General features: G+C 39.3%; 1 protein-coding gene across 4 annotated transcripts in view; it reads left to right on the top strand.

Moving 5' to 3' along the window:
• The window catches only part of DOCK4 (dedicator of cytokinesis 4), a 368,535-nt gene that overhangs the window by 323,559 nt on the left and 22,204 nt on the right, over window positions 1–22,772 (top strand). For all 4 annotated transcript variants that reach the window (XM_087969279.1, XM_087969278.1, XM_087969280.1 and 1 more), the window contains 8 exons: window positions 10,557–10,698; window positions 11,675–11,841; window positions 13,077–13,163; window positions 14,825–15,001; window positions 16,858–16,941; window positions 19,719–19,838; window positions 20,139–20,257; window positions 21,126–21,246. In XM_087969279.1, coding sequence (XP_087825405.1) covers window positions 10,557–10,698; window positions 11,675–11,841; window positions 13,077–13,163; window positions 14,825–15,001; window positions 16,858–16,941; window positions 19,719–19,838; window positions 20,139–20,257; window positions 21,126–21,246 — 1,017 coding nt within the window. The remainder of the gene's footprint in view (window positions 1–10,556; window positions 10,699–11,674; window positions 11,842–13,076; window positions 13,164–14,824; window positions 15,002–16,857; window positions 16,942–19,718; window positions 19,839–20,138; window positions 20,258–21,125; window positions 21,247–22,772) is intronic.

Raw genomic sequence — 22,772 nt, 5'->3', positions numbered from 1 at the left:
TCCCTATTCACAGTCACTCATGCCCTAGTCACTTCCCGTCTTGACTATTGCAATGCGCTCAGGGGTGGGATGCTACCAGTTCTGCCTGGCTCTATAGAACCAGTAGCTCTGAAGAGCAGCAGACACCGAACCGGTTCTGTGTTTGCTGCTGTTTGGCCCACCTGGCCGCCGGGGCTCTTTATTTCCTGCTTTTTCAACCTCAGCTGTTTTGCACGGCACAGCTGAGGTTGAAAAAGCAGGAAAAAAGTGGCTTTTCAAAAGCTGCGCACCTGCGCATAGCACTTTTCAGCTGTCCAAGTGGTACAGCTTAAGGTTTTTTACACGCGTGTGCAGCGCAAAATGTAGTCACTGAACTGGTAGTAACACCGGTTGAATCCCACCCCTGAATGTGCTCTACATGGGGCTGCCCTTGAAGAGCATTTGGATGCTCCAGTTGGTGCAAAATGCAGTGACCCACATGGTTTTGTGCAGACCCTGATGTGCACATGTATCACCTCTCCTGCGGGAGCTCCATTGGTTGCCAATTTGCTTCCAGGTGCGATTCAAGGTGCTGGTTGTCACCTTTAAAGCCCTTCATGGCTTGGGACCAGGTTATCTGAGGGACAATGTCTTGCCAGTCACATCTACCCAATCCATTAGAGCGGGCAGGCAGCGAATGTTGTGGGTTCCATCCCCAAGGGAGATACACCTGGTGGGACCCAGAAGAAGAGCCTTCTCTATGGTGGCTCCTTCTCTCTGGAACATTATTCCCCAGGAGATTAGAAGGGCCCGCGCTAATACTCTAATACTCTTCCAGAAGGTGCTGAAGACCTGGTTCTGCCAGCAGGTCTGGGGAACCCAGAGCAGGATGGAGCCCATTAAATGGCTCATGTGATCTGCTCTCACCAGGGTGGGGGTGGTTTTGTTATATCCTACTATATTAATTTATTTGATTCTTTTTATTAGTTTTTGTTGTTTTAAATGTGGTTTTATATTCTGTAAGCCGCCTTGAGTCACCATGAGAGAATAGGCATCAATATAAATTCAATAAATAAATAGTTCTTTATCTGTGAGGTCTGAGTCTTCTTTCGGGATTAGATAATATTTGCTTCTATCCAAGTGTTTGGCATCTTAGCAATACTTCATTGTAAACTCAGTGTGTCTTGTAAATGTTTATATATTTCTGCTGGTAGTCCATCCAGGGGAGTTATCATTTGTTTTGTCTCTTTATCACCTCCATCACCTCCATCAGCTCCATCATCTTTATTTTTTCATTTAATATAATTTTAATGTTTTCAGGCACTTTTGGTAGTTTAGCTTTTCCCAAGTATTGTATTATCTTTTCCTCCAGGATTTTTTCTTTATCATATAATTTTTCATAAAATTCCTCAATTATTTATTTATTTATCTTTTTGAAACTGTAGGTTTCCTTTCACATCTTGTAGTTTACTTATCAGTTTCTTCTCTCTTTTTTTTTCAGTTTATAGGCTAACCGTGTTCCCAGCTTATTAGCATTTTCAAAAAGTTTTGTTTTGCTCTTTTAATTTGTTGCGCCAATTCTTATTTTTCTATCAGATGTAATTTATGTTTTATGATTTCCATTTGATTTTTTAAAGTTTTCTTTTGTGGATCTATTTATAATTCTGATTCAAGTTTTTCATGTTCTCTTAATGTTTTTTGATGTTGCTTTTTTCTTATTCTTTCTCGCTATATATTATAGCTAATCCCCTAATATATGCTTTAGTTGTATCCCATAAATTTTGCAGTGTTGTATCTTTTTTGTGTTTTCTTTGAGGAAGAATTCCATTTCTTTTACTATTGTTTTCATAACTCTTTCTCTTTTAGTATAGATTGGTTCAATGTCCATCTCAGCCTTTTCTTTTCTTCTTTCCAGCTTACTTTTATAGGGTTATGGTCGGCCCATATATTGGTTTCTTTTCTATCTCTTGAAATTTGGTTCTTAGTTCAGGTGACATCCATATCATTTCTATTCTGGACCATGATTTATGTCTATTTGAGTAGAATGTGTATTGATTTTTCCCCGGGGTTCATTTCTCTCCATGTGTCCTGTATACAAGTTTTTCTGCCATTTTAAAAAATGTCTTAGGGGGTATCTTTCTTTCCTTTTTTCCTGTCTTGCTGCTCCTATGGCCTAGTTTTGCATCTACAATTGCATTGAAATCTCTTATAACACAAATATTTTGATATTCCATTTCTAATATCTTCTTGTGTAGTTTTTTATACAATTCTTCTTGTCTATTGTTCGGTGCATATATTGCTATCAAAAATATCTGGTTTTGGTTCATCACTATTTCAAGCATTAAAATTCTTCCTTCATCTGCATATATTTGTTTATTTATTGACAACATCTCATTTTCCCCATCCATCTCCTTTTACTTTATATATATATATATATATATATATATATATATATATATATATATATATATATATATATATATATATATATATATATATCTTATTCTCCTAGTTGGTCTTATTTGTCTCTGGTCTTTTGCCCTTGCTCCTTCTCATTCTGCTTTCTCTGCTTCTCCTTCTTCTTGTGTGTTTCTCTCTTCTCCTGTTAATTCCTCCTGTCTTTTACATTCCAGTTCTCCTCTTGTTTCTTTTCCTTCATTTGTGACAATGTAACTATTGTAAAATTCTATTGCCTTAACTAACAAGTCCAATCTATATCTTTTATTGTCCCAATTAACTAATATTCCCTGCAGTATCAATCATCTAAAATTTACTGCTCTTTTAATCAGTTTAACAGTCAAAAATTGATACTGTTTCCGTGAATCTCTTACCCTCCTTTCAGAACCACAATTTCTTTCCCTCTATATTGCATAGATCATCTCTTACCCTTTTTAATATTTCATGTCTTGTTGATTTTTTTTAACGAATCTCATATGCACTTCTCTAGGGACCTTATGTCTCCTTGCATAAATCATGTTGATTCTAAATATTTCATCTATCTCCCCCCCCCCGCAATCTCTTGTTTCCCTATCTCTAGGGCACCCGCCAACAACTCTATCATCACTTCTAGGAGGTCCTCTTCTTTTTCTTCCTCTATATTCTGGAATCTTAAGAAATGAGCCACTTTCTCCATTTCTAGAATTATGACTGTCTCCTCCAGGTTTTTATTTGCTTGTGTCCATTTTTTATTTATTTCCTCCATTTTTTTCTCGGCTTCTTCTGATTTGTCCTCTATTTTCTGAATCCTTTGTTAATTTTTTGTTATCATTTGCTGAAAGTTTCCTAAGCTCACATCCATATTCTGAATCTGTTACTTCATTTCCCCAAAGTCACCTTTCACCTCATTATGATTTTTCCTTGCTTCCTCTTTATAGTTTTTCATTAGTGTTTTAACTATAAACAGTCATTGTCAAAGGCACTCCTTAGTAACTATAATATACTTAGTAACTATAGTAACTCTATATGCTAAGAAACTTATTTTCATTCTGTGTTCAGTAAAGATTTACACAGACACTTCATAATATCTGTCTGTCTTTCTGTGTCTGTCTGTCTGTCTATCTATCTATCTATCTATCTATCTATCTATCTATCTATCTATCGCTTTCTTTTTATGTTCAGTATATCTAAATATGTGCTATTAGTATTTCTGTTCTAACCCAGGCTTTGTAAATCATAATTAATCACAAACTTGTTTTAAAAGCAAAACCTATTTTATTGCAACACTGGGAATTGTTTCCATTTCCAGTCAGAACTAATCTTAAACAGTCCCCCAAGAGAAGCACACACCTTTCTGTGGAATGCTGCCAAAAACAGAAGTATCCAATTAACTATAAAAGAAACCAACTGAAGTTCAGTAAAAAAAATCAACCAAAGTACACAGAGCTTCAAGGAGGACTCGAAACTGATCGAACTACTTTGCTTTCTGCAAAGGTTTCATCATTTAGGCCTGACTTTTATCTCTTATGGGAAGGGCAATCTCCTCCCAGCCTTACTCCTGAGTTGCCCCTTTGGTTCAGCTGCTCTTACCTTCTAGCAGCTCTGCACACACGCGCACTGGGAACAGGCTCCCCTGGGTCCTCTGCTTCACTGCTGCTAGACTCCAAAGACTCCAAAGACAGCAACCCACTCCCAGATAGTGTTGGCCCATCCCCGTATCAGATGCAGGACCCTCATCTGAATCCTCTCCAGACTCCCTGACTGGTCCCCTTTCTTCCCCACTGTCCGATTCCACTGCCATCTGCACCAGCTGCCAGCAAACCACAACAATTTCCTTGCGCACTTTCTTCCATCCAAGCAATTCTCCTCATGCAAGTTTAGTATTTTTCTTTATGAATTCATGATGGTTGATAACCAGACAATGACCAATTTAAGAAATACAATACATCAAAGATGTGGAAATCTTATTTAAATTGCACAACTTGATGTTCCTAGAGTAGAAAAAAAGGTAAATAAAAAACTACACTTCAAATGAAGTATATATTATTGGATTGTTTTTTAAAAAAAAGAATTCATAATGCAGCATTGGAGTAAAAGTGGGATTTAGCAACATCAGAATACTCTTGTCAATGGCTACAAGCAAAATCACTTGCGGTAATTTCTTGTGTGATTAATTATGCTTTATTAATTGATTTGCTTTCTCAGTTTTAAGGTAAGTAAAATATCTCTTTCAGACCATAGTTATGTTTTTTCATAGGAGCTGGGGGTGAGAGGCCTGAAAACAGACTACAAATTGTCCTTGATTTATAACAATTTATTTAATGACTATTCAAAGTTATGTTGGTGTGAAAAGACTGATTCATAACCATTGCAGCATCTCGGCAGTCATGTGATCAGAATTGGGGCATTTGACAACTAGCATGTATTTACGATGGTTATAGCAGCCTGGGATTTCATGATTGCCTTTCCCAGGAGCTTTTGACAAGCAAAGTCTATGGGGGAAGTGGGATTCCCTTAAAGCCCAGGGAGAAAATGATAATAAAATTGGATGCAACCTGTTAAGTGTGGTTAAGGAAGAGGCAGGACTTTCAGTTAGTGACAAACAGCTCTTTATTCAGTAGACCGGTACAAAGAAGTGAGTTGCCTGTCCCACAGTTCCCTGTCAGGCAGCTCAGCTAATGAGATTACCTCTTTTTCCCACCTGGAAAAGTGGATCAATCATTTTAAATTACTTCTTTTCCTGCTTAGACAGCAGACTAGAGGGAAGCCTTTGCTCCTCAGCTTCCCTCCTCATTACCATATTCAACACCCATCCCCTCTTGGAAAGGGTGTTATTCAATCAGCAGTTACTTGACATAGTCACGCAGGTAGGCGGGGCTATGGTGGGTGCGACCTGACCTGCTACTGAACCTCAGTTTGTTCAGTGGCAGCGGCCTGGGAAGTCAAGCCTGCTGCCACTCTGGAGTCAGCCAATGGAAGCACCTGGAAGTTTTCTTGGCTCGTGGCTGACTCCACTGGAAACGATTTTCCAAGGACTCTTGCTGGACTCCTGGTTCTTCAGGTGTGTGTATGCATTGAAGATTCGGGTTTGAGCTTAGTGTAGATGTTTATTGTTTGGAGTGTATAGGGATTTTAGTTGTTAGGGCTGTCTCCCCTTCTGGCTGTCTTAGAACAAAGTGTCACAAGCCTCCCTGGAGTTGGTCAATATACCTCCTCCATATCTTACTGTCTTCTAATTCCACTCAATAAGGGACCTGTAATAGTGATTAACTTGGCAGGGACCCAGGCTGCACCTCTTGTATAGTTGTGGGCATACACCAAGGCCCCTATAATAAATGACTGGTGCTGGTTGGTCAAATTGGTGGGTGTTATGCCTGAATTCCCCAACAAGTGTTAAGGAAAACAAACTAAACAGAATGTGTAGCGTAGTCAGATAGGCAGACAGATAAATGTGTGAGATAAGTTTGTATTTTAGTTAACACGCAGTAAAAAACAGATACGCTTGTGCTATCAAAAATATAGTTTATTCCATTAGGAATTATAGCATAGTCAAAATAAACGGTCCATTAGTCGTGTATCATTTCAGTCAGTCCAGTCGGGGATACTCAATTTGCAAAGTCCGTGTTGAATAGCCAATGTCAGTTCACTTACAATAAATCGGTCCGTATTCTCTTCTCTCCGTTGAGAAATCAACACTCCTTTCTCTCCTCCGTTCCAGTAAGGAAAAGCGCAGTCATCAATCAATCCACTAATTAGGGACCATTAAGCCAGAGAGAGAGAGCTGCAATTGACTTGCTTCTTTTATGGTGCTTTTACAACCACACCCTTAATTACATTCTTGTAGTTAAAGTTACACACACTTTAACCAACAAACCATGATAACTTATTTATTATTTTTTTACCCAAACCAGTTAGGGTAAACAATGTTATCCCTAACAGTGGGTACCTCTGCATTGTAATTTGGATCTAGTCTATCTAGTTGAGACCTTAGCTTTCAGCCCATTAGCAGTTCTGCCAGGCTCCTGTTTGTGTCAGTGCTAGGGTTTATGTGCTGAACTAGAAGGAACTTATCAATTTTGGCTTGCCAGCCCCCTGGACCCATCTGAGTTAGCTCCTCTTTGGTTGACCGCATCATTCTCTCCACCTGACCATTGCTTGATGGATGAAATGGCATGGACAAAGCATGACAGATTCCATGTTCAGCTAAAAATGTATCAAATTGATTTGCTGTGAATAAGGGCCAGATACCACAATGTCCAGTAGGCCATGAGTGGAGAAAAGTCTCTGTAACACTTTGATGACTGGTTCTGCCATTGTAGTGGTCTTGATTATTACCTCAAGCCATTTGGAATATGCATCTACAATTGTTAAAAATGTTTGACCTTGTATGGGTCCTGTGAAGTCAATGTGCACCCATGACCATCGTGGTCTGGGGGACTCCCATTCGTATGCAGGTGCAGTGGGTGGTGCTGGTCTGGACTCCTGACAAGGCATACACACAGCAACTCATTCCGTTATGTCCTTCTCCATACTTGGTCACCAAACGTAGCTCCTGGCCAATGCCTTCCTTCTGACAATGCCAGAGTGCCCCATGTGCAGCATTTCTAATACCGGTTTTCTTAATATTTGTGGTACAATGACTCGGTTCTCTCACAACAAACACCCCTTTTGGGCTGATAATTCAGGTTGACGAGTTTGAAAATGTTTCAAATCACCCCCCACTGGTCCCTCAGGCCACCCCCTCCAACCCCAGCTCAGAACTTGTGCCAAAGTTTTGTCTTTGGCTGAATGTCTTGCTATCTTGGCTGATGTGACAGGGTCAGATGCAATGTCCTCAATGAATAGCATGGGTGCAACTGGGGAAGGGTCCTCTACGAATTCTGGTAGTGGGCACTGGCTGAGGGCCTTGGCGTGTCCTAGGGCTTTGCCCGGCCAATGGATCAGCCGGTACTTGTATGCCGCCAGAAAAATTGTCCATCTCCTCATTCGCGGTGATATTTGGGGTGGGGTGATCCCCCGTGATCCTAGGAGTAGTTTATGGTCCATAATTAAGTCAAAGTCCCTTCCGTATAAGTATTCATGAAACTGCTTGACCCCCACCATTGCAGCCAGTGCCTCCTTGTCCAGCTGGCTGTAGTTTCATTCGGCTACCGATAGAATTTTTGAGTAAAATGCAATTGGAGTCTCATTCCCATTTGGCATCCGGTGGCTGAGAACAGCTCTGATACCAAACAAGGAGGCATCTCAGGTTAATATGAGGGGTAGAGTCTCATTATACTGCACAAGGACTTGATAGTTGGCCAGGACACAATGGTCATATATGACCCTGGGTCCACCTCCATGTCACACAGAGATCCTTCAATTTGGACTGTGACATGGAATTTCTTAGGGTGATTCGCATCAGAGTACCCGATGATTGTTTGCTGAGTTTCTCTTGTTTGTGTGACTTGGTCTTTTCTTCACTGGTGCTTTAGAAACGGCACCTTCCGGAATCCCGTCTGTGAAACATATGGCCGCATTGGGGAAACAGTCTGTCTCTGGTGGAGGGAAGCTGGCTGGGTTGCTTGGCAAGCTTTTGCTATGTGCCCCTTCCGTTCGCATCTTTGGCAAGTGGTATCTTTGAATCTATATGCCTATTTAGGGTGATTTCCCCCACAATCAGCACACTAGAAAGATCTCTCTCTCACTTCCGAATTTCCAACTTTCTTACTGAAGTGAATGCAGTGAATTTCATCCTCCTCCTCTGTAGATTTTTCATGCTTGGTGCTCTCGTGATGCATGGTGACTGCTCCACGCAAGTGATGGGCACTGCTTGATTTCTGTATGGCGGCTGCTGACTTATTGGAGGACTCATGTCCTGGCTTCCTATGGTGTGGCTTGGAACGTGAGGCTAGACTTAGCTAATAAACACCTCTTTCAAACTCAAAATGAGCCTATCTCACATTGCCTCCTCTAGATTACGGAATTTGCAGTCGGCAGTGACTTCTCTTAGCATTGCAACAAAGTCATTGACTGTCTTACTTTCCTGTTGATCCCTGTGGTAAAACTCATGTTGCTTAACCAATCTTGAGGCTGTGGGTGCATAGTGTGCTCATAGCATGTTCTGAAGTGTTGTCCAAGTTACTGTCTGTAAGTCTGTTGGTGCCAATAGGGCTTTAGCCATTTTGAAAATTTCTGGTCCGCAGTAGTTTAGGAAAATCACCCTTTTCCTATTGTCTGGTAGTCCCAGAAGTTCATTTGCTTCCATGAACATCTAAAATTGAGCCATATATGATTGCCAATCTTCTTTAGCTGGGTTGTATGGAGCTGATGGGACGTGTGGTCATCTTGGAATGGCCGATGCAGACTCTTGCCTTGCTGCTGATAGAATAGAATAGGAATAGCATTCTTTATTGGCCAAGTGTGATTGGACACACAAGGAATTTGTCTTGGTGCAAATGCTCTCAGTGTACATAAGATAAAAGATACATTCATCAAGGTCCTCGATTGAAGGCAAGTTGGTAGTAATTGTTTTTTCTGCAGTCCTAATTACTCTCTGAAATCTGTGTCTGTCTTGTTGGGTTGCAGAACCAAACCAGACAGTTATAGAGGTGCAGATGACAGACTCAATAATTCCTCTGTAGAACTGGATCAGCAGCTCCTTGGGCAGTTTGAGCTTTCTGAGTTGGCGCAGAAAGAACATTCTTTGTTGTGCTTTTTTTGATGACGTTTTTGATGTTAGGTGTCCATTTTAGGTCTTGTGATATGACAGAACCTAGAATTTGAAGGTTTCTACTGTTGATAGTGTGTTGTCTAGTATTATAAGAGGTGGTAGCATGGGAGGGTTTCTCCTAAAGTCTACCACCATTTCTACTATTTTGAGTGTGTTCAGTTCCAGATTGTTCCAGTTACACCATGAGAAAAATTGTACAACCTTCTGTCTGTATGCGGATTCGTTGTTGTCTTGAATGAGACCAATCACTGTTGTATCATCTGAAAACTTCAGTATTTTAACAAATGGATTGTTTGAGATGCAGTCATTGGTATATAGCGAGAAGAGAAGTGGAGAAAGCACACAGCCTTGGGGGGCCACTGATGCCACCAGGATGCCCAGTTCAATTCAGCTCCTTTTTCCTTTGTTGTCTTCAGATCCCACCTTCATTGCCAGTATTAAGTGTGGGTCGAGGAAGAGGCAAGACTCTCAGCTAGTGACAAACAGCTCTTTATTCAGTAGACTGGTACAAAGAAGTGAATTGCCTGTCCTACAGCTCCCTCTTTTAAAGGGAGCTATCAGACAGCTCAGCCACTGAGATTACCTCTTTTTCCCACCTGGAAAAGTGGACCAATCAATTTAAATTACTTCTTTTCCCGCCTAGATGGCAGACTAGAGGGAAGCCTTCGCTCCTCGGCTTTCCTCCTCATTACCATATTCAACACAACCCACTTAATATTGCTTAGTGCCAGAAGTCCATTGCTGATTCATAAGTTGAGAACTGTCTGTTTCTATTCTATTTTTCCTTCTGAGATTATCAGTCAAACACAAAAAAATGCAGTTTTAATATATTAACCCTGTGATTCCTCATTATAGGATTACATTAAAAAATCATTTTGCTATTGTAATCTGTTTTGTGAGATTCATGCCTGCTTCTCTAATGGAATGACTAATTGGGAGCCACTGTGGCAACCAATGGATTTTGAATATGAAGGCAAATGTAAATGTTTAGTTCTTTTCCATCTAAACTGGTACTTTTCAGTTTAAAATTCTTTCAATAAAAATCTGATTAATCATTATTTGGGGTATGTGTCTAACAGAAAGAATATTTAACTGGCCCTAGTAATGCATGTAACTAACAGACAAAAATTATTTTTGAAAGAAACAAAGTTCAAAAATCTGCAAGTACTCTAATATATTGTTTTATTTTGGGAATTAATATTAATGCATCTTTTGTTTCTCTTGAATTCTTTTTCAAGGGTATTTCTGTCTTACAATTCCTCCAAAATAAAAGGGTGGGGCATTTTTTTACCCTATATTTTAATAGGGATAGAATGTAATTGAAAGTAGAAGACAAAATTCTCCCCTGAAAGACTTATAAAGGAAGAACATTGCTAGAGAATCTTAGAACAAGAGGAAACTGTCCACATTTATGTATAGAAAGAGCTTTATTTTCTTTCTTATTATGCAGAACAAAGAATTTGTTTGCCTAGGACATGATTATGAGCGTCTGGAGGCTTTTCAACAGCGGATGTTAAATGAGTTTCCACATGCCATTGCTATGCAACATGCCAATCAACCGGATGAAACCATCTTTCAAGCGGAGGCACAGTGTATCCCTATTATTGTTTTAAAGCTGTGCATGTTAATGTCTACTAGTTTAACTTTAAATGGAGCAGTGTGTGTAAAATCCACATTTAAAATCTGCTCCATCAGTACAAATCTGGATTTACTTTAAAGGTAAATTAAAAAAAGGAAATTAAATTATACTGATAGCAGATGCAAAAGTGATGTCATGATATTACAAAGAAAATGGAGATACATGAATAGTGATGTAGTATCAGCATGGGTTTTCAGAAAAAAGCTCTAATGCAAGGAAAGGTGGAAGGAAAGGAAAGAAACAGATGAGTAAGGTGAATTGACAGTTACAGAAGAAACGTATGCAATATTGGATGACCAAACCTAAAAGAGCAGATTAGGGACAGATTGTCATGCAGAGTATCTATGTGGTATCTAGGAGATGAAAATTACTTGATGGGACATAATCATTGATCAGCATGATCATGCTAACAGAAAAATGGACTAAAAGAAAAAAATGAAAATAATAGCAACAAAAATATTTAGCTGAATTACAAGTTCCCTTTTGATTAAAATGAAAACTCAAGGTAGCTTATGCTTTAAAAAATAAAAAAAATGAATATATACAAAAAAGTAGTATCATTGTACTTTAAATGCTTGGCTAATGACTTAATATTGTCCTAATGGATATTCTAAAACAGAAAGAAAACTGGTTGCATAGAGAACTCTTAAGATGAAGGAGTGACACAGGATAATGTGTCTGGCAGGTTCCCTTCTAAAGATCTTAGTTTGTGGTCATATTAATAGTAGTATTTCTTTCACACAAGGTGTCCTAGTCTGTTATGTAGATAGGCGAACTCATATTTTTCTTTTCCAGATATTCTGCTTTGGCAAATTCCAAATCAGAAAAGAAGTATTGCTTGTTTATCTGTTATGCACTTTACCTTGCTTTCTTTTGTCTAGCAAATGCATCTTCTTCTGTTTACTTAGTACTTAACATTTTATACATAGATCTGCAAATCTATGCTGTGACACCAATTCCTGAAAGCCAGGATGTACTGCAAAGAGAAGGCATTCCAGATAATATCAAAAGTTTTTATAAAGTAAATAATATTTGGCGATTCCGATATGACAGGCCATTTCACAAAGGGACCAAAGACAAAGACAATGAATTCAAGGTATGTTATCATTCTAATTCTCATTAACAAATATTTAATTCATTCATAGTTTTCCAGAAGAATTCATAGAAATGAAAAGTAAAACTAGATGACTCACTGGGGTTTGTTATATGTTAAATACATACTTTTCTTTTCCTGTTATTTCAGAAAATGAAAATTGGTTTTTTTCCACATCATATAGGGAATTAATGTATGCCAAATTCACATGACATAAATTAGAAAGGGTGTGAAATTGGCGATATTGTGGCTACAAATCATTCCTAATAATGCCACGTGCCATATCTAAAGAAGCTTATATGGAAACAAGAAATAGTGATGAGGACTGATAGTACTGATTAAGAAAGAAAAGGAACCTAGGTCCAGCAAAGATGAAAGGCTTTAAGCTAAATTACCAAACAGAAGCCAGAGGCACACAGTTCTGTCAAACTGACTAGCAGAGTCATTTAGAGCCATGGCCCCAATGGCCCTTTTGGCACCAGGGACTGGTTCCGTGGTGAGAGGTTTTTCTGCAGATTGCAGGGGGTGTGGTTTCATGTGCTGCCTGCAACTCATGGATGGGGCTTCACTTCTTGCACAGCCCAGTTTCTGGCATGCCACAGACCGGTGCCAGTCCACAGACCGGGGATTGGGGACCTCTGATCTAGAGACTTGAGTATGTGTTGTCTAAAACTTAAGCAAATGAACTTTGCCATGTTTAGAAGTGGATCATGAGTTTTCTGAGACCAAGAATTTTCACCATCCCTTGAGTCTTTATTATGCTAAGCACTTCCAGTTCCTTCAAGCTTTTATCAAATAATGAGTCCCCAACATCTTTGCCATTCTTTGAATTCTGTTATTCTTGGTGTTTTTTTTTTAACTTATCAAAATCTTTTAAAATTTTATTTCTATCTTCTATGTTAGAAGGCAGCACTTGAAGAACTTTCAACGAGCTTGGAATTTAAGAGGTGTTGGGGCTGATTAGTACTTGGCTGGGAGTCAATTTGCTAATAATGTAGGTTATATTGAGATGTTGGGGAAAAAATCTCAGAAAAATGCTGGGCCAAATCACTTTTGAGTTGCTGTCAAGAAAGTTACTATCCTGTTTTATTTAAATAAACTGATAAATATTCCTTCTACCTCTTTGTCATTCAAAATTAAATACATAAATTATTATAATACATGTTCCAGGACTCAACTTTATGATGCCTCACTCCAGAAATAGAATACCTAAATGACACTTTATTTTTTTATTTCAGAGTTTATGGGTAGAGAGAACAACTTTGATCTTGGTGCAGAGTTTGCCAGGAATTTCCCGATGGTTTGAAGTGGAGAAACGTGAAATTGTGAGTACAAGCTGGGAAAAATAGGTGACCCTCCATTATTATCGTAGAATATTGGATGCCAAATATATTTTGCAGGCTGCTTTAAATTGCTTACTTTAGAATAAAAAATAGCAAATAGCAATAAAGCTCAAGTCTGATTTTGAACTTGGTCTAAGGAGTCAGAGAGGAAAGGAAAGGAAGAAATTTGTTTATAGAATTATTAGTGCTTTGAAACTTGTGTAAAAATGAATTGATAATTACAGTGAAATAAATTTAAAGATGTTGTGTTCTGTGGTGCAACATGATATTGTACTCCTTTATTATGTTGATTAATAAATAGTACAATATGTGATGGTATATTGAATATGTTGCTCTAATATCTGAATACCAAAATATTCTCATACTAGCCCTAGTGCTAATGTTGTCCAGTAACTTTTTTCAGAATCATCCTTAATCATAGAATAAGTGCATCATTCTTACAGAGTTTTCTGGTCTTTGGAATTCCTATTTAAGGAATTTATTAAATAACACTCATTTAGAAGTGTGATGAACTGGCACTTGAATTGTAGCTATGTAATTAGGATTGATATAATTATATTTTTAGTATGGCTCATTCAATGTTTATGAGAAGCTATTGAAACATATTATATGAATAAATAACAAAATATATTCATAACATCTGGAGGTTCTAAATAATTAAAATGTAGAGTTATTTTTAAAATTTTGGCTACAGTTAAATGTTCAATAGTAAACACTTCTGTATTTTAATATGGCCATATAATGATGAGAGTTGTGGATAACTTATTTGGGAAAGGTTTCTCTAACAATTCTTCAGTTTGTGGTTATGGTTTATATGCGGCACCAGACCTAACAGCCTCAACTTTGGTTGAGAGTTTGAGATTTGACTTTTCCCTTAAACATTTGGAGCCAGTTGAATGGAATTCATGTTGTTGGGTGGAATGGGGTTTAATTTATTATTTATTTTCTGGATATGGTATGTTGCCCAGAGTCACTTGTTTGAATTGGATGGCTTTATAAATCTAGTAAGTACAGTCAATAAATAAATCAGCCAAATCTTATAAATAAAAATACAAATTAAGAAATGGCTTGTTCATCAAATGAGATTAAAATGAATTGTGCGCTTCCTATGATATATGAATGCAGTTAAGATTTCAAAGCTATCTCCCCATTTCTACTTGTATGTAATTTTCATCTGCTTACATAAAGTAGAAGCTAAAACATGGACTTTTCCAAAATTGGATTTATATGCTACCACTTAAAATTTATTGATATCTTTGGAACTGATTTGTGAACAATTTATTCAAAAAAGGAAAAAAAAAACAATAGTCGTGTTTGAATGAACTGGATTAGAAAAAAATATATTCATTGTAACATTTATGCATAATCAGCTACTTTAAAATAATAATTTGGTAATTTGTAATCCCCCCATATATTGTTTTAAGAACTTATACCAATTGGTAATCATAAATTATATTAGTAATTCTAAAAACCATAAAGAATGCCAGAATTTAGAGAATTTAATAATACTAATATTTTTAACATGAAAATCTCAGGATGATGGACTGTGAAATAGCTTGAAAATCAGCATACATTATTGTGACTTTCAGTGCAAATCAGCCTTCTTTGTTTTTATTTTTGCCATTTTTGTTAATTATGTGTAGATGGAAATGAGCCCATTGGAGAATGCTATTGAAGTATTGGAAAATAAAAACCAGCAGTTAAGGACATTGATCAGTCAGTGTCAGACTCGACAGATGCAGAATATCAATCCACTTACAATGTGTTTGAATGGTGTAATTGATGCAGCAGTTAATGGGGGTGTTGCCAGGTATCAAGAAGTAAGTGTCATTCCATATGTGTTGGGGTTAGGTTGCATTCAGGGGTGGGCTTCAAATTTTTTAGCAAGGGGCTCTCTGTCCTAATGACTGGCTGGGTGGCCGCCGCTGGGTGGTCATGTGATCAGGTGGTCATGTGATCGGGTGGGCATGGCTAGGTGATCATGTGACTTGGTGGGTGTGGCCAACTCCACATCACTTCTTTGCCCTAATTACCTAAAAAAAGATATATACCAAAAAGTTTTTTATTATTATTTCGTGCATTTAATACTTAAATAAAAGACTGGGTGAAACCAGGCTTAATAGCTGTGACTTTGAGAGGGATCTTGGAGTCTTAGTGGAGTTTCTAGTGAGATATGTGATTCTTATTATTGGGAATTAATCCCCTCGGAGGCTAGTGGCTATGTTATCTGATTTTCTCAATGGCTGTCCCTCACAAGCGCTGAGTGGATTGTTTATCTAGCTTGCAACACTTTTATGAGGTTTGAAATGCTCTTGACTGCATGCCCAGAGAAGTTCAGTTAAGCCTATTAAGAGCTTTCCCTTCCTACTTGTCTTTCTGAGGTTATTGGGGGCTTTCCTAGCCCCGCAGAGTCCCCTACGAGTCCCTAGTAGCCCAACCTGGTTTGTTTCAGTATCCCAAATACTAGTTGCTATAGTAGAAAAGTGTTGTAGCTTTATAGCTTGAGCTTTCAGTTGTCCATTAGGTTCTATAGAATACTATATTATTAAGTATTATATGGGTCTTCATCCTTGCTGATACTTTTTTTTTTAATTATCTTAATCTTCCAATTCACTAATTTTAGGTAAATGCTAATGTTTTATTTAAATTTATTGTTATATTAACCGCAAATACTTCAAATCTGCAATATTTATTATACAGGTAGCCTTTGTTTAACAATCGTAATTGAGATTGGAATCTCATTCATTGAGTGAAGCAGTCATTAAGTGAGATACCCCTGTGACAGCTTTGCTCCGTGATTGCAATCCTGGCACTCCGGATCTGGGTTGGGAAAGAGCTGCCTGCTAAAAAGCATTTCAACTGCACACAAAGCTGAAATCCTCCTTGGACACAGTTCTGAGAGTGAAAGGAAATCGCTTTTTGCTCTCAAATACTCCTGCAGCCCACCCAAGTATTTTCCCCCCTGCCTATGCATGGAGGGAAATCTTTTGTGGGGCAGTCAGAACAGAGCTGAAATTCTAAAGATTTTAGTTCCATTTCTGTAATCCCTCAAAAGATTTCAACTCACCTTCATACCCTCTGCTGTAACTTTCCTGCTGATTTCCCCACTGACTTTTTGAGGAAGTCCGCAGAGGATATTGCAAATGGTGGTCCCAGATCATTGGGGGGCGGGGTATGGAGGCTTGGCAATGTCGTAAGTATACACCAATCGCCGCGCACAGAGATCATGCTCCTGTGACTGTGGGGGATGGTGCAACATTTTGCAATGCTTAGAAGTGCTTTATATGCCACAGAGCACTCTTTTCAAAGTTGTTAATTTGACTCATCATTAAATGAGAACTATGTATGCTTTTTAATTCTTTCTTTAAGAGGCTCAGAATAAGTACAGTACATTTTATCAATTCACGACATATAATTCTGATGCAAGAGACCTGTAGCTAGATTTCCTAGATTTCAAAATAGATCATAGAACATGATTCCATGTAATATAATAAGAATTTGTAAATTTTTGTATAATTCAAGTAATTTAAACATATACTGATAGAACTCAGTGCAACCATAAATGGTCTAAATAGTAGTCAAGATAATGTTAGAAACAGGATTTTTGTATAATACACATATTATATGCATAACTTTGAAATAACAGATGACTGTGCAATATTTGTGTTCTTCTCAGGCATTCTTTGTGAAGGAATATGTTCTGAACCATCCAGGGGATGGAGAAAAGATCACATGCTTAAGAGAACTGATGCTTGAACAGGTAAAAGAAAATTCAAGCAAGCTGCTTTCAATCAATTTTAACAGAGCTGGCATATAACTAGGAAAAAGCATTAGATTGTAGCAATTTTCCATTCAGATTCTACTGAGGATTTTTCAAGTATCTAGAAGAAAAGAAGACAGAGAAGAAAAAGCAAACTAAGTTACTGATAACAAGATTTTAAAAAGCTATCTCTTTGATGTTAAAAAGAGGTGGTTAAACAGATAGGATTTTGCTTTTCATATCTGTATATACCTCATTGCAGTAATAATCTAAATGTATTGTAAGGAAATATGTACAAAGAGCAAATAAATTCCATCTGCCTTAGTGTAGGTAGGAAAGAAGAAATAAAGTTGTGATTTTAAGTAATTCCCAATATTATCCTAAAATGTTTAATCCCCTTTTCTTTTAAAATTGATCATGAAATATTTAAACTAGAAAATTGTTGGAATTTATTATTATGTGTGCTAATTTGTGCTGGGTTTCACATGTGGTCATTGTCTTTGTATGGAGCTCAGAATAGCCAGAAGCACTCCCTGAACACTGCTATTGAAAAAGAGGCAACTAAAGAGATAGAATTCTGATTAGATCTCATAATACAATTAGTCCTTGTTTAATGACTCTAATTATGACCAGAATTTTCATCTATAAGTGTATTAAGCGAAATCCCTAAGTGGCTAGGGGTGGGATTCTACCGGTTCAGACTGATTCAATAGAACCGGTTGCTACGATTCAGCGCAGTTCAGAGAACCGGCAAATCATGCCCCTGGCTGGCCTGCTCTTCTCCACCCGCCCCCGCTCCCTCCCAGTCATTCCTTACGGTATTTTTCCCCCTCCCAACAATCAGCTGTTCCAACAACCAGCTGTGCCAGGAACCCCCTTACTTACTGCTTCACCCAGGGGGCTTCCCTGAGACCCAGGAGGCAAAAAAACTGAACACGTGGGGGGGTTGCTGCAAAAAGAAGAAGAAAGAGGAGGAGGAGGAGGAGGAGGAGGAGCCATGCCCACCCAGTCACATGGACATGCCCACCTAGCTACGCCCACAGAACTGGTAGCAAAAATATTTGCATCCCACCCCTGGATTAGGCAAATCACTTATTAGGCGAAAAAGGACATGTGATGGCATCACTTAGCAACAGCAGTTCTGGTATTCCTAGTTGTGGTTGTTAGGTCAGGACTCTCTCGTGAGGGTCTAGGACATTCAGGCCTCCCACCCTTGATCACACCTCCTTTGCCTCCAGCCACCCATCTCAGCCCATTCACAGCCAGCTTTCCTCCTCCGTTATTCCTCCGATTCTCCCTGGCCAATGGGCCTCTGGCCCTTTGCCCCTTGCCTTTTGGCTTGGCCCCTTCTCCAAGACACCATTTGTCCCAGAGTTTCACTCCATGGGACAAAAAGCCACAAGCCAATCAGGTGACAGGCGGCTTTGAAGGGTGATTGAGGGGGCTGGAAGAAGGATGCGATTGGTAACAGGTTACGGAAGCCAGAAAGGGAGGCAGGCAGGCAAACGCTGCCTGCATATGGCTGGTGCTGATGCTGGAAGGAGGAAGGAAGCAAGCGCTGCAGTGGGGCTGTGTGGCGGCAGCAGGGCATCAGCAGTAAACTTGGCTGCTGATGGTATCTAAAGGTCCCATTCCATATCATCATTAGACAAGGATCTCGTGCTTCCTTGCAATGCTTGCTTTGGTTTCAACTTCCCCCCACCCAGCTATTTCCACCTTTACTGCCCTTTAGGCTGCCCTGTACTCCACTGCCATCTACACCTGCTACTCCCCACCACTTCCGGCTGACTTTTGTTGTCTTCTTCCTGCTGCTGCTGCTGAGGTACACTTAATCCTTCCTGCAACCTTGGGCAGCTTCAAGGACACTCTGCAAGACCGCCTTGAGGCATATAATGAAGGCAGCACCCCCCCCCCCCCCCCCCCCCCCCCCCCCCCCCCCCCCCCCCCCCCCCCCCCCCCCCCCCCCCCCCCCCCCCCCCCCCCCCCCCCCCCCCCCCCCCCCCCCAACCCCCCCCCCCCCCCCCCCCCCCCCCCCCCCCTTCAAAGCCGCGCGCCGCCTTTTGAGGCTGCTTCTCAGCAGCAGGAGGAAGAAAGCAGCGATGGTAAGTAGGGTGCAAGGCCAAAAGAGCAGAGACAGGAGAGAGAGGCAAGTGTGGGGGAATTGAAGTACCTGCAGCTGTTGTAAATGCAGGTGGACAATCAAGAGCCTAAACGTTGATCATGTGATTGTGGGAAACAGTGTAGCGGTGATAACTTTGAATACTGGTCATAACTACCACTTATTCAGCATCCTTGTAACTTTGTACGGTCACTGAACAAATTGTTGTTAAGTGAAACCTATCTATATTAGAGTTAATGTATTAAATAGTCTTATATTGGAAGTTTCCAGTTTGATTCGTAGCTTATTGCTTTGCCCAAATCAGACAAGCTTTACGGTTAATTTCACCTGTCATATATTTGAAGTAAGCTTTGATTAGCAATTGGCATTGGAAGCTGGGTTGTTTCATCAAAATTTCATGCTCCCTTCTTGAGGAAAAAATATAATTAGGGTTCAGATCAGATGAACTAATCTTTAATAAATGAATGTCTGACATTGGTTTTTAATCCCATCACTAAATCATGAGTCATTCATACTGTCTCAATATGAACTGATTATATAGCATTGTATAGTACAAATTCCTGAATTCTATTACTATAGTATTGTATTACTATAGTATCTTTTCTCTGTATTTGAATATCTCTGTATTTGAATATTTTGTTTTGGATTTTGTTCTAAGGCCCAGATTCTTGAATTCGGCTTAGCTGTACACGAGAAGTTTGTCCCACAGGATATGAGACCTTTACATAAAAAACTGTTGGATCAGTTTTTCGTGATGAAATCTAGTTTAGGAATACAGGTATGTGAGATTTATGCTGATAGGTCTTCCAAATACAGAATACATTTGAAGCCAAATACAGAAATGTCTGCATCTGAAGTAACATTTTTATTAAGCAATAAACAGTGACATCTTCTGGCTGCATGGCTGCATTGATTTTCTTCAAAGTTTATGACTTCAGCTGAGAAATAGATTTAAAAACAAATTAAGAAACACCATCTAATTTTAGTTTACTATATTTCACTTTTCCCATAAGATATTCATTTAAAATGTAAAAAATATCTTTAAAACAGTAATTCTTATTGTCGAATTTGAATTTAGGAATTTGCTGCATGCGTCGAGGCTAGTCCAGGTCACTTTTCAAATGGAAGCCCACGTGTCTCTAGAAATTCGGTCCCTATTTCCATGAGTCCGGAGGTGGGCAGAATTCTTAGACGTAGGTAAGTTACAGCTATAAACAAACAAATTTTTTTAAAAGCTTCATGTTTCTAATTTAGGGACATCTTTTATATATATAACAGGGATGGGGTATAACAGGGATGGGGTAGCATTCAAAACACTTAAGACTGTCACTTAAGACAGTTCAGATCTCCTAAAATAATTGTACTTAGCTGCTAAGAGACTTATAAAGTATTTGTAAAAGGATTGGATAGGTCCCTGTTGATGGAAGGGAAAATGTAGGAGAGAAATAGTTGTATTTCAGAATTTGGAAATAGACTATTTTCTTTTGACATGTCAGAAAACATTTTGAAATGAACTGATATTACCCATTCATACATAATCTTTCACAATCAATTTAAAAATATCAATACAGGTAGTCCTTGACTTACAAGCACTATTGAACTCGAAATGTCTGTTGCTGAGACAATTTTAAGTGATTTTTGCTCCCCTTTATGACCTTTCTTGCTGCAGTTTTTAAATGAATCACTCCAGCTATTAAGTTAATAGCACAATTGTTGTGAATCTGGCTTCCCCATTGACTTTGCTTGTCAGAAGGTTGCAAAGAGTGACCACATGTCATATAAATATGAGTCAGTTGCCAAGTGTCTGAATGTTTATCGCATGACCATGGAGATGCTGCAATAGTTGTAAGTGTGAAAAATGGTCATAAGTCACTTCTTTCAGTGCCGTTCTAACTTCAAATGGTCACTAAATGAACTGTTGTAAGTTGTGGACTACCTGCATGTGGATGTATATTTTACACATGGATCCTGTGGAATTAAAATACCGTATTAAAAGTAGGACATGATAAACTGAAAATAGAGTCGGGATTAATGAATTTTGTTCTGTTTTCTGCTTGCAAAATAGTCCATTAAGTTACCCAGCTATCAACAGATACTCTTCCTCGTCATTGTCCTCTCAAACTTCGGCAGAGGTCAGCAATATAACTGGACAATCTGAGAGCTCGGATGAAGTTTTCAACATGCAGGTACCAAATGATACTTTATCTGAGATGGATAAATGTACATCTTCTAAGACTTGTGATAGGATGGGAAGTTGTGAGAGAAAGCATCAAATCCAAAAAGGACTGCGAGGATTCGAATTTACTGATAGTTGAAACAATGCAAAGTGTCCGTTAACTTGTAAGTCATTATATAATAGCATTATGTTTAAAACAATGCAACTTTAAAATATAGTTCTAGTAATCAAAAGCTAATTAATGAATACATCGGGGGGGGGGGGGAGTTAATTTCTATTTCATTAAGCCCAGAGGAAAGTGGTTTCTTTTTTATGGTAAAGTCCCAAAGATACAATATATATCTTTGTCAAGCATGAATAGTGTATGGTTGCTTTATTAAATAACCTGACATAAGATGTATAACATAACATACATAACATGTATGCATGTAGGCACTTACTATACTACTTATTCTTAAACATCCAAAGGGAAGCAGTGATATCTTATAGCAATAGCGCTTATATACTGCATCATAGCACTTTACTCTAAATAACTCTAAACCAGGGATGTCAAACTCAAGGCCCATGGGCCGGATGCACCCCATGACATCGCTGGATTGGCCCGCCACCCAGGTGAAGGGCTGGCACAGAAGGGGGCGACTACAGGGCAGCCCCCAGACTGTAGCTGGAGCGGCCTCTGCTGCCAGGTGCAGAGCAGGCAGGGGAGCGCAAGAATCACGGGGCAGCAGGGGGAGAATGGAACTTCCAGCTGGCCATCCAGATGAAGGACTGGTGCGGTGGGGACAGCGGGGAGAGGGTGGCTGCAGGGCAACTCCAAGGCTGCGAGTCATATGTGTGCACAGGGTATGTGTGTCCATGGGGGGGGGAGGGAGGAGATGTCTGGCAGCAGGGGCTCCACAGCAGAGCGTCCAGAAAGCTTCAGCCTGGCCCATTCCATCAGGAGTCAGCGGCCGCATGTACACACAGGCATGTGCATGTACGCACAGAAGGTGGCTGGGATGACGGGGGCAGGGCCTGCATATGCAAATGCCCACTGACTCCAGCACATGCGTGTGCCTGCCAACTCCTCCTCCTCCACCGGCCTCCAGAGGACAAATAGAACACTGATCCAACCAATGGAAAAATCGAGTTTGACACCTCTGCTCTAAACAGTTTACAGAGTCAGCATATTGCCCCCAATAATCTGGGTGCTCATTTTACCAACCTTGGAAGGATGGAAGGCTGAGTCAATCTTGAGCCAGTGAACATTGAACTCCTTTGGCAGTGAGGTGAATTAGTGCCACCACTGTGCCACCACGGCTCATATACATGATACTTATATCATATGCATATACTGATATGTGACATTCAGTGACTCTGCCACCAAAAATTTCAAAAACTCTTAACAAACAAAAATATAAGTTTAAAAGAAGGGCAAAAACTCATCTACTAAATATGCTTGCCACAAAAAAACTGGAACAAAACTGTTTCTACAGATATGGGTGAGAGACTTAGCCCTAACTCTTCCTTGGCCCTTTTTTTCTTAGTATTCTTTTT

Source organism: Notechis scutatus, chromosome 6 (assembly GCF_049901735.1).
Source record: "Notechis scutatus isolate UNSWTSFEM ecotype Mainland chromosome 6, rNotScu1.2, whole genome shotgun sequence".
NCBI lineage: Eukaryota > Metazoa > Chordata > Lepidosauria > Squamata > Elapidae > Notechis > Notechis scutatus.
The sequence above is the reverse complement of the archived record's forward strand: the minus strand, read 5'-3'. Positions and strand labels throughout refer to the sequence as shown.